A 12025-nucleotide genomic window follows, 5' to 3' on the forward strand; every position below is an offset into this window, starting at 1 on the left:
AATATATGACTAAGAAGGCAGAAAGCGCCCGGCTACACCACGTACGGCAATGTGGTACACAGGAGCTCAAGTTTGAGGTATCTCCTAAAGATAGAGCGCGACGTGGCATGAGACGTCAAACTCCTGTAAAGGAGTACATTCTCAAGTTTGATGGAACTTGTTGTTGCTTATGCATGAGGCCCAAGTTGCTGCACTTACCTTTCTCATGTAATGGCTGCTTGTGAGGATATTCGATATCCTGTCGATATATATGTTTTCCATTACTTCAGAAAGGAGACAACTGTCAGCACCTGCCAGTATGAGATCTATAGGTTCCGTTTGGTTGGATCATTCCTGTTATATATATTCCAGACCTAAGATCATCACGGGTTAAGAGAGGGCGCCGTCAGACACGGCATATTCATAATGATATGGATGAGTCAGAGCTCCGTCCGAGGATATAGCGCTGCAGTGCATGTAATTAGATTGGACACACGTATAATTGTTGTCCAAACAATGATGCTGGCCCCAGTTCTGCTGAAGCTGGCCCTAAAGGTGATGCTATAGATGGAAGACCTCCGGTTGCATCAAGGAGTGGGAGACGTCGCCGATCGAGTGCTAGTACGTCATCAAGCATCATTTAGTTGTAATTTTATTTGAACGTTGTTTGCTCATATGTAATATTTGCGCGTTGAGATTGTATCAGACCTGGATGCGTATTTGTAATATTTGCCGCATTGACTAAAGACAGAATATTTGGATTCATGTATTTGTAATATTGTAATATTTGTAATGTTTGTAATCATATTATTTTATTTTTAATGGCTTCATGTATTGTACTATCGTAATATTTGAATTCTACGTTGCAAAATGGTATCGTTTAACCATCTTCTTACAAGTTTTACATACCGTAATCTTCTTCGTAAAATTGAATTAAAATTTTATATGCGTACATAAGAGTATGGCGAATAAATCTTGTATTTGAAAAAAGTCTGAATTTCAAATAGTTTGTGAAACATAAATTCTAAAAAAATATAACAAAAATCATAACCAGGGGACCTACCGCCCACTAGCCGGGCGGGACGCCTGCTTTAGGGACCTCTTCGCGAATAAAAAACTTTTCTTTTTCGCGAAGAGACCCCTGAAAATTTTTTTTAACCTCCCGCCCGATAGGTGGGCGGGAGGTCCTCGGCCCCACATTTCCCGCCCGTTCAAAGGGCAGGAGGTACACATTTTCCTAATTTCTCCCATCCAGCTCCCTTTTTCGAATTTTAATTTTTTTATCCCCATTTTTAAAAAAACTCGTTTTCTATTAGCGTACAGATGCGAGACTGGGCTGGCGCGAGGTATTCCGAGCGGACTCGGCTGTGCACGTGCGGGGTAACCTGGCTGGGCTAGCAGGGCAGTTCAGCCCAGGAGGAAGGAGGAAACTGGCCCGGGAAGGAAAAAGAGAAAGAAAAGAAGAACAATAGGTAGAAAAGGAAAAAGAAATTAGCTCAGAAAAAGAATTTTAATCCCAAAAATTCTGTAAAACAAAATTCCCACAGAATATTTAGGATATGATAAGCTCAAATAAAATATTTCAGGGAGTGCGAAAAGGAATGTAGATGTTTACGAAAATTTGATTAGCTCTAGAAGTAGAGAATAAAAGACAGAAAAAATCTGGAAAATTCTCAGAAAATTTAGAAAATGGATGAAAATATTCGAAAAGATATTCACATCCCAAACTTGAACTTTTGGGATGTGACACCAACGGATGGGGCGGTTAATCTCAAAATTGTGAATTCAAACAGCAAAATCTGATCCTATCAGTAGGCCAGCATTTACAACAGTTACAAAGATATTCACCCTCCTATATTGCTAACCGTGTAGGCATATTCGACAAATCTGATCTGAGTTTTTGGGTCATATGTTACAGATGCTGACTGAACAAAATTTACTTTCAGACGAAAATCTACAAACTCACTGCAGAGTGCAGAGTGATCAGCTCAGAGTACCTTGCATCAAACAAAAGTCCATGCAGGGTGTGACCTATTCCCAGGACAAAAATCTTGAGCCTTGGGAGTAGGATATTGCTGAAATTTCCAGGTTCTTGTGCTCATAATAGTGAACTAAAATCCCCACAGGAGCATCGGCCATCCATGAACTTGTGAAGGCGTTTACTGTCACGGACAACAATCTCTCTGTTTGCAAGTAATGAAAAGAACTTAATTGAGCTGTGGCAGTCCCTGCACATAGTAATGTTCTTTGTGATGCGAATTGTTGCGCCTGGAGGTGTTTGGAGCAAACCCAGTGCAACAGCTAATCTCTCACTGTGGTGCTTTAGGGAACCTGCAGCAGGCTTCTCGTCATCCTCACTGTCAGACAACTCTGCATTCTGGTAAGGTTCATAGCCAATGGTTTTAGCTTTCTCCAGCAGATTCTCTAGCAGTTGATACAGGTCGTCACTCTGTTCATGAGTCTTGTCATTAGCTCTGAAGAAATAGACCTTGTCTTTGATCGTAATCCAGCTGCGATCCCTAAGGATTCCTAGATCCTCTTGTTTCATTAGCTTCCGTACTCTTGCCACATCATGCCACCTCCCAGTGGAAATGTACATGTTCAACAGTAATACATAGGTTTCGATGCCTTTTGGGTTGAGCTCGAGCAGTCTATCAGCAGCATAGAAGGCAAGCTCCATGTTTCCATGACTCCGACATCCAGCAACCAAACTGGACCAGATGGCCTCATTTGGTTCAAAACCCGTCCTTTTGATGAAGGAAAATGCATCGTCCAACCGGCCCAGGCGCACAAACATGTCAATCATGCAGCCATAGTGGTCCACAACAGGCTCTATTTTGTACTCTTCCTTCATCATGTTGAAGTAGCGCTCAGCCTCATCTACTAAACCAGCATAGCTACAGGCTGAAAGCACACTTACAAATGTGATTTCATTTGGTTTTACCCCAGCAAATCTCATGTCCTCGAAGAGTTGAATCGCTTCCTGGGACCGGCCATGCTGTGAGTACCCTGAGATCATAGAAGTCCATGTGACAAGAGTCCGTGTTGACATCTCGACAAATGCTTTAGTTGCATCTTCGATGCATCCACACTTGTTATACATGTTCACCAGTGCGCTGTTAACCACAACATCTGACAAGAAACCAGTCTTTATCGTTTGAGCATGGATTTGCTCACCCTGCTCCAAGGCCATCATAGCACTGCAAACAGAGAGAATGCTTGAGAAGGTGAACAAATCTGGCTTCATTGAAGACCGCTTGAGGTCGCGAAAAATCTTGAGCGCCTGGAACCCTCTGGAACGAGCATGGAGATCATCCTTAGCTATCTCCATGATCTGAGCATAGCCCGAGATCATCGCATTCCACGTGATAATACTGACATCGTCCATCTCTTCAAACAAATGCATGGCCTCCTCGGTTTCACCCTTTCTTAAATAGAGGTACATCGTTGAGTTCTGTACTGGAAGGTTCGTCTCACAACCAATTTTGAAGCAGAAGGCTTGGACTTGCTTCCCCAGGTTCAGATCTAGCCTTGTACCACACAAGCTCATGACACTCGTCAAGGTAAACTCATTAGGCATCACTCCATCCATAAGCATATCAAGGAAGAGTGTCAGTCCAAGCTCCACAAAATTCTCATCTTCAGCGCAGGCAGATATCATCGTTGTCCACGTGATGACGTTCTTGTCAGGGACCCTCTGGAAGGCCCTCATAGCTGATTCCAAGCTCCCAGACTTGGCATACAATCGACAGAGGGAGTTCCCAATGCTCGTGATGGATTCAGCACCGTACTTAATCATATATCCATGGACCTGCTTGCCCACACCAACGTTGTCCGAAGCAGAGCAAGCACTCAGCGTCGCGCCCAGCGTGAAATGCGAAGGGTACCTCCCGGCATCCAGCATCGCGACGAACACCTCCAGCGCCACCGCCGGCTGCGAGTTGAGGGTGTACCCCGTGATGAGCGCCGTCCACGTCACAACGTTCTTCTCCGGCATTCCGTCGAACAGCGTGCGCGCGTCCCGGCTCGCCCCGCACCGCATGTAGGCGTTGACCAGAGACGTCGCGACGAACATGTCCGCGCCCGTCCCCGTCTTTACCATGTGCCCGTGCACGGCCCTGGCGTCGCCGAGGCTGCCTGCCTCGACGCATCGGTGCAGGAGCGGCACGTACATCGCCGACCGCACCGTCTTCGCCTCCCTGAGCATGCCCATCGCTTCCTCCACATCGAGGGGCCGCAGCGGCGCCTCCATGCCGCCTCCGTTCTGCGCCACTTGGATGCTCCTGCCATTCGAGTTGCTCTGCAGAGATGGGAGTAAATGGGTGAGCCAATCGATCATTACCTCGCGGTGGTAGCAGTAGCTGCTCTCAAAGATTGCAGTTTTGGCTTTTTGATGAGCCCACTAAGCATAACGAACACAGGAAAATCCGGTTAATGTGAGGGCAGAGGGCGAAGAGAATGTCCGGCCACCTTGTCAGCAACGGCGACAGAGCTGGGCGGCGGCCTCCGGGCGTCAGCGCCGGCGGCCGCCGGGAAGGAGGCGGCGGCGGCCCCCCCGGAGACGGCGAGGGACGGGACGGAGGCCATTGGCAGGCGCGGTGTCAGAGGGGAGGAGGCGAGGGGAGCATCAGCAGCGGCGCGGGAGGGAGGAGGATTCCATGAGTTCTGTGGTGGGTGGCGAGGCGAGGAAGGAGGAAGGGGATAACACTGATAAGGGAGTGGGACTGTGGGAGGGAGGGAAACCGAACGGCTACCTCAACTGACGCCGGATCAGCTGGGTCTCGGTCTTACCAGCTGGATGTGCTTTGAGATGCGTGCGTAGGCGAAATCAGTTTTCACACTGTCAGCGTGGAAACATAATCGATAAGTCTCGGAAGGACATCTCTCATTGTAACGACCGATCACTAGATCAGGTGCGTGACAGTTGGATCTACAGATACGTTCTAATCTTGTCAATTGTTTTCAGAACTTATGCTTAGTTCCATGCATATGTTATTGATTAAGAATAATGGATAGGACCAGCAAGGACTTGGAGAAGGCCAATAATTCAAGGAGGAGGAGATAAGGACGTCCACACCAAGGAGAAGTCCATATCCAACTCGACTTCGACTCCACCTCGGATTTCAGAACCTTACTTCACCAAAACTGACACCCTGGCCACATACGGAGTCGGATTTGGACGTTCTATATATGGTTGGAACCAGAATTTCATAGAGCTTCCAATGGCGCTGGTCCCACCTCAAAATTCCTTCTGAGTCGACGGGAATCGTCGAGACAAGTGGACATCCAGAATCTAACAGGATGCTGTGTCACCGTCTTTTGGGCCGTTGGCCTATGTACCGTGTTGAAGCCCGTTAGGGTTGCGTCCAGGGGACTTGCACACCCCTAACTTCCTTTTATTCAGTAGCCGTCGCCACTTTAGGGTTTGGATTTTTCTTAGATTCAATCTGTCATCGAACAGTGTCGCCGTTCCTCGGTTTGTGAGACTCCACCTCGTAATCAAGTCTGTTTGATTGCATCTCCTGTTCTTGCTTGTGTTCTTGATTGCGCTTGCAGGGATAAGCCTTCGTGGCGAGGTCATTCGTGTGATATGGATGATAACCAACAGAGCAGTGGTGTAGTGATTGCGGGGTTCTGTTCGTTTGGAGCCTTGGATCATCAACGTCGAGTTCTCCACCAATCAAGTTTACCGTACCTCTCGGAAGATCGGGATTCAACCTCCTATCAAGTGGTATCAGTTATCAGGTTGCCCGTGAGATATTCTCGTGTGCCTTTAGATTTATTTTGTTTTCGTCCTATAGTCCACAAAAAGCCAAAAAAAATTATTACTTGTTCCGACCTACAACCCTTGCTTGGCCTTTTGCACAATTTAGTTTCGGAGTCCGTAGTTCTGAGTTCGTGTCCTAGGTTGAGTTTGGTTGCTGGCTTAGATTTGTTTTAATTCACTTTTGTTTATTTCATCCGCTGCCATCCACAAAAAAAAAATCAATCTACAGAAACTTTTCCATCCACCACCAATCCACCTATTCGTATCCGAATCAGTTTCCACCGCCACAAACCCTAATTCGGAGAGTCCTCCTTAAATCGGGCATAATTTTTCGCTCGGAACTCCAATTGAGGTGAATTTTTTTTTCCAAAAAGCTCTCGAAAAGTTGCACATTAAAAAAATTAAAAAAATCAGGAAGGCACTTGATTCGGGCTACAAAGTTCCAGCACCAGTTTTCCCAAATGCTCCTGAAATTGTACCGATCATATCTTTCATCGGTTTGAGCTGATATTTGGTGCTGTTCACTCTCTTGTGCCCCTGGTTGAGCAAAAATATCAAAAAAACAAAAGCAAAAAAAATAAAAATTTGAATCCAACTAGTGCTAAAAGACAAAACAGGGGGAATTTGTTGTTTTCTATGTGCATTGTTGGATACCTGCTGGTATTGTCTTTGTGGCTCATCATCTTTGATCCTTGCTTCTTGCTTGCTGCCACAACTGTTCTAATACATTTTTAGGCCAGCAACTAGGTCAGGTTCTTTGGACACTTATTCAGCATTGCTATCTGTTACTAACTTGTGTGCCACATACATACACTGCATTTGAGCCTTCCCAAGCTCCACCTTCTCCCGAGAAGAATAGGTACCCTATGCAATCACACCCACTCTCTTCGTGTTGTCATACCGGTCACCGTTTGCCACCTGCAGTGCTGGTAGGACACTGGTAAGAGCGGGGTAAGACGCATCTTACTACTTGTTTTTCCACTTCCACTTCAGAGAGTGTAGTCGTAGGGTTCACAACCTTTTGCCTTTGTTTCTGTTTTGTTCTAACTATGACAGGAAAGGCGCCGATAGACGAGACCTCTCCTTCTACACTTCCGGATGATACTGAGTGCGTGTCACATATGGAACTAAAAGACATGATGCGGGCGATGACTGACGCTTTCAACAAGTACCAGACCACTACAACAGCCACCTTTCAGAGGATTCATACAAGTGTTGATGATCTTGCCGCATGGCTGGACACAGTGGAGGCTCGTTTTCCACACCATGATCCACCCCCCATCATCCCTGCTGCCGGCGGCCTTGCCTACAATGACACAGAGGACGAGTTCGACAATGACCAGGTTGATGCACCGCAGCGCCGTCGCCTTCTGCGTAATCGTCAAGGTATGGGAGGTAATGGTAGACGTCATCCTCATGCTCCTGAGCAAGATAATGATCCTTATGCTAAGATTAAGTTTTCTATTCCACCATTTTATGGATCTTATGATGCTGAGACTTACTTAGATTGGGAGATGATGGTATAACAGAAATTTAGTTCCCATCTAGTTCCTGAGCGTCATAGAGTTAGACAAGCCACTAGTGAGTTTAAAGATTTCGCTATCATTTGGTGGAATGAACTTGTCACTGTATGTAATGCCCCACAGACATGGACTGCGTTAAAAGAAGAGATGTGTGCTAGGTTTGTTCCTCCATCATATAGATGTGATCTTCGTAAGAAATTACAACGCTTTGATCAGGGTAACATGTCTGTCCAAGAGTACTACCAAGAGTTGCAGAAGGGTATGCTTCGTTGTGGGGTAGTTGAGGATCAGGAAGACCAGATTGTTAGGTTTTATGGGGGCTTGCGGCATGAGATCCAGGACATAGTTGATTATAAGGAATATCATTCTGTACAACATTTGTTTCAACTTGCTATGTTGGCAGAAAAAGAACTGCAGGGTCACCAACAGCAGCGGCGGAACAACACCTTCATGCCACGGCAGTTTCCGGCGCCAGCCAAAGCGGCGCCCTCTGCGGCCACACCTCCTCTACTGGTGTTGTATGCGGCACCGCACCTTCAATTTCAAAGGGACAAGATAGCAGCAAGTCCCAGAGGCCTCCTGGTGTTGCAGCAAAGGCTCACACTTCCACTGGTCGCACATCCGACATCAAGAGCCACCGCTGCCAGGGATTTGGCCATATGCAGCCAGATTGCCCTAGCAAACGGACCATCATTGCTACTGCCGATGGTGGGTATGCTAGTGCTTCTGATATTGAAGATGAACATATTATTGCAGCTAACATTTCAGGTTCCGATGATGGTGCTGAGGAGGTTCTTGGTACATCTGCGACCAACAACTATAGGACCTTAATTGTGCACCGAGCTTTGAGCGCCACGGTGGGAGAGGACGACAAACGCCAACGTCACAATCTTTTGAACATGTTTCTTGTTGTCAATGACTGCCGTGTGCATACAATCATTGACGAAGGTAGCTGCAACAATTTGGTGAATGTTGAGGTGGTCAAGAAGCTTGACTTGACAACGCGGGAGCATCCACATCCTTATCACATTCAATGGTTCAACAACAACGGTAAGGTAAAGGTAAAAAAAAATAGCAAGAATACATTTTTCAATTGGGTCTTACCATGACTTTGCTGATTTTGATGTGGTGCCTATGGATGCTTGCTCTCTTTTGTTGGGACGTCCTTGGGAGTTTGATACTGATGCTATTCACTATGGTAGATCTAATAAGTATACTCTCATGCATAAGGGCAAGAAAATTGTGTTGCTGCCAATGACTCCCACTGAAATTGTGCAATTTGAGACTGAGAAAAAGAATAATGCTAAACAAAATGGTGTTTTCAATTCAGAAAATCAACAGCCTATTAAGTTAAACAATCCTATTTTGTTGGCAACTAAATCCAATCTTGATGAGTTATCTGCCTCTACTGGACCTTGCTATGCTTTAGTGTGCAAACATGCTTTATATTCCATTGAGGTCATGTCCATTGCTTTGCCACCTGCTGTTGCTAACATTTTGCAGGAGTATATGGATGTCTTTCCGTCGGAGCTACCCCCCGGATTACCACCTGTGCGAGGCATTGAGCACAAGATTGATTTGATTCCAGGGGCGAGCTTGCCAAACCGTACCGCTTATAGGACCAACCCCGACGAGACTAAGGAAATTCAGTGGCAAGTCCAGGCCCTTCTGGACCGCGGGTACATTCGTGAGAGCCTTAGTCCTTGTTCTGTTCCTGTTCTTTTGGTTCCTAAGAAAGATGGCACTTGGCGCATGTGTGTTGATTGTCGAGCCATCAATAATATTACCATTCGATACCGCTATCCTATTCCTCATTTGGATGACATGCTTGATGAGCTGAGTGGTTCTGTTATTTTCTCCAAGATTGATTTACGTAGTGGATATCATCAGATTCGTATGGCTTTAGGGGATGAATGGAAAACTGCCTTTAAAACCAAGTTCGGTCTTTATGAATGGTTAGTCATACCTTTTGGTTTAACTAATATGCCCAGCACTTTCATGAGATTGATGAACGAGGTTTTACATGCTTTCATTGGCAAATTTGTGGTGGTTTATTTTGATGATATCCTTGTTTACAGCAAGTCATATGAGGCACATCTTGAACATTTGCGTGCTGTTTTTAATGTCTTGCGCGATGCATGTTTATTTAGTAACCTTGAGAAGTGCACCTTTTGCACCGATCGTGTGTCTTTTCTTGGTTATGTTGTTGCATCGCAGGGCATTGAGGTGGACGAGGCAAAGATTGTTGCCATCACAAGCTGGCCACTTCCGACTACGGTCATGCAGGTTCAAAGTTTTCTTTGTCTTGCAGGTTTTTACCGGCGTTTCGTGCAGGATTTCAGCACCATTGCAGCACCTCTCCATGGGTTGACAAAGAATGGAGTGCCATTTCAATAGGGACCAGCACAACAACAAGCTTTTGAGGCTCTCAAATCGAAGCTCACACAAGCACCATTGCTGCAACTTCCTGATTTTGAGAAGACCTTCGAGCTTGAGTGTGATGCAAGCGGGATTGGCATTGGAGGAGTGCTCATACAAGGAGGTAAACCTATTGCTTTCTTTAGTGAAAAATTGCATGGTCCTTCGCTGAATTATTCTACATATGACAAAGAACTTTATGCTTTAGTGCGAGTTTTACAAACTTGGCAACATTATCTGTGGTCTAAAGAGTTTGTCATACATTCGGATCATGAATCTTTGAAGTACCTTAAAGGGCAAGCTAATCTGAACAAACATCATGCTAAATGGATTGAGTTCATAGAGTCATTTCCTTACATCATTAAACATAAGAAAGGGAAAGACAAGATGCTTTATCTAAACGTTATACCATGCTGTCCCAACTTTCTCATAAAATCTTTGGCTTAGAGACCATAAAGGGATTATATGCTACTTATTTGGACTTCAAAGATGCTTTTGCAAATTGTAGAGAGGGAAGAACGTGGCAAAAGTTTCTGCTGCGTGAAGGCCTTCTCTACCGTGCTAACAAGCTGTGTGTTTCAGCTAGCTCCGTTCATCTCTTGCTGTTGCAGGAGGCGCATGGCGGTGGTTTGATGGGATATTTTGGTGTTACAAAGATGGAGGACGTGCTGGCCGCTCACTTCTTTTGGCCACGGATGCGGCGTGATGTGGAGCGCTACGTCTCGCGTTGCTCCACATGCAACAAAGCTAAGTCTCGACTTAATCCACATGGTCTTTACATTCCTCTGCCTGTTCCTCGTGCACCTTGGGAGGATATTTCTATGGACTTTGTTTTAGGATTGCCTAGAACAAAGAGGGGGAGGGATAGTGTCTTTGTGGTTTTTGATCGTTTCTCAAAAATGGCACATTTTATACCTTGTCACAGGACCAACAATGCTTCACATGTTGCTGGTTTGTGCTTTAATGAGGTTGTGCGTTTGCATGGTGTACCAAATATTATTGTTTCTGATAGGGATGCTAAGTTTTTGAGCCATTTTTGGAGAACTTTATGGTATAAATTGGGAAGAAAGTTGCTATTTTCTACTACTTGTCATGCACAAACTGATGGGCAAACGGAGGTAGTTAATCATACCTTGTCTACTATGTTGCGGGCTGTTTTGAAAGATAATTTGAGGTTGTGGGAGGAGTGTTTGCCACATATTGAGTTTGCCTATAACAGATCTATTCACTCCACAACCAAGTTAACTCTGTTTATGGTAGTATATGGTTTCAATCCTCGTGCTCCAATTGATTTGCTACCATTACCACCTTCTGAAATTGTGAACTTAGATGCTACACAACACTCTGAATTTATTCTTAAGTTGCATGAAACTACTAAGTTGCAAATTGAAAAAATGAATGAAAAGTATCGAATTGCTTCCAGTAAAGGAAGAAAGGAGGTAAAATTGGAACCCGGTGATTTGGTGTGGGTTCATTTGCGAAAAGATAGGTTTTCGGATTTGCGAAAGTCCAAGCTCATGCCACGTGCCACTGGACCTTTTAAGGTTCTTGAGAAGATAAATGACAATGCATATAAACTTGAGGTGCCCCCCGAGTTTGGGGTTAGTCCCACATTTAACATTTCAGATTTAAAGCCATACTTGGTTGAGGAAGATGAGCTTGAGTCAAGAATGACTCCAATTCAAGAGGGGGAGGATGATGAGGACATCTCTCCTTTGCATACAATGCAAGGACCGATCACTAGAGCACGTGCGCGACAGTTGGATCTCCAGGTACGTTCTAACCTTGTCAATTATTTTTCAGAACTTACGCTTGGTTCCATGCATGTGTTATTGATTAGGAACAATGGAGAGGACCAGCAAGGACTTGGAGAAGGCTAAGGACTCAAGGAGGAGGAGCTAGGACGTCCACACCAAGGAGGAGTCCATGTCCAACTCGACTTCGACTCCACCTCGGATTCCAGAACCTTACTTCACCAAAACTGACGCTCTGGCCACATATGGAGTCGGATTTGGATGTTCTATATATAGTTGGAACCAGAATTTCATAGAGCTTCCAATGGCACTGGTCCCAACTCAAAATTCCTTCTGAGTCGATAGGAATCGACGACACAAGTGGGCATCCAGAATCTGACAGGTGCTGTGTCACTGTCTTTTGGGCCGTTGGCCCGTGTACCGTGTTGAAGCCCGTTAGGGTTGCGTCCAGGGGACTTGCATGCCCCTAACTTCCTTTTATTCAGTAGCCATTGCCACTTTAGGGTTTGGGTTTTGCTTAGATTCAATCTGTCAACGAACAGTGTCGCCGTTCATCGGTTTGTGAGACTCCACCTCGTAATCAA

General features: G+C 45.4%; 1 protein-coding gene across 1 annotated transcript; it reads right to left on the reverse strand.

Annotated features, from left to right (window-relative positions):
- Positions 1-1744: 1744 nt before the first annotated feature.
- On the reverse strand, positions 1745-4708 carry LOC112903058 (putative pentatricopeptide repeat-containing protein At5g52630). Its single transcript, XM_025972266.1, has 2 exons — positions 4450-4708; positions 1745-4279 (listed from the first exon to the last, which is right to left on the reverse strand). Exons 1-2 carry the CDS (start codon positions 4564-4566, stop codon positions 2078-2080), a joined length of 2319 nt encoding a protein of 772 aa, XP_025828051.1. The 5' UTR covers positions 4567-4708; the 3' UTR covers positions 1745-2077.
- Positions 4709-12025: the final 7317 nt, after the last annotated feature.

Source organism: Panicum hallii, chromosome 8, assembly GCF_002211085.1.
Source record: "Panicum hallii strain FIL2 chromosome 8, PHallii_v3.1, whole genome shotgun sequence".
NCBI lineage: Eukaryota > Viridiplantae > Streptophyta > Magnoliopsida > Poales > Poaceae > Panicum > Panicum hallii.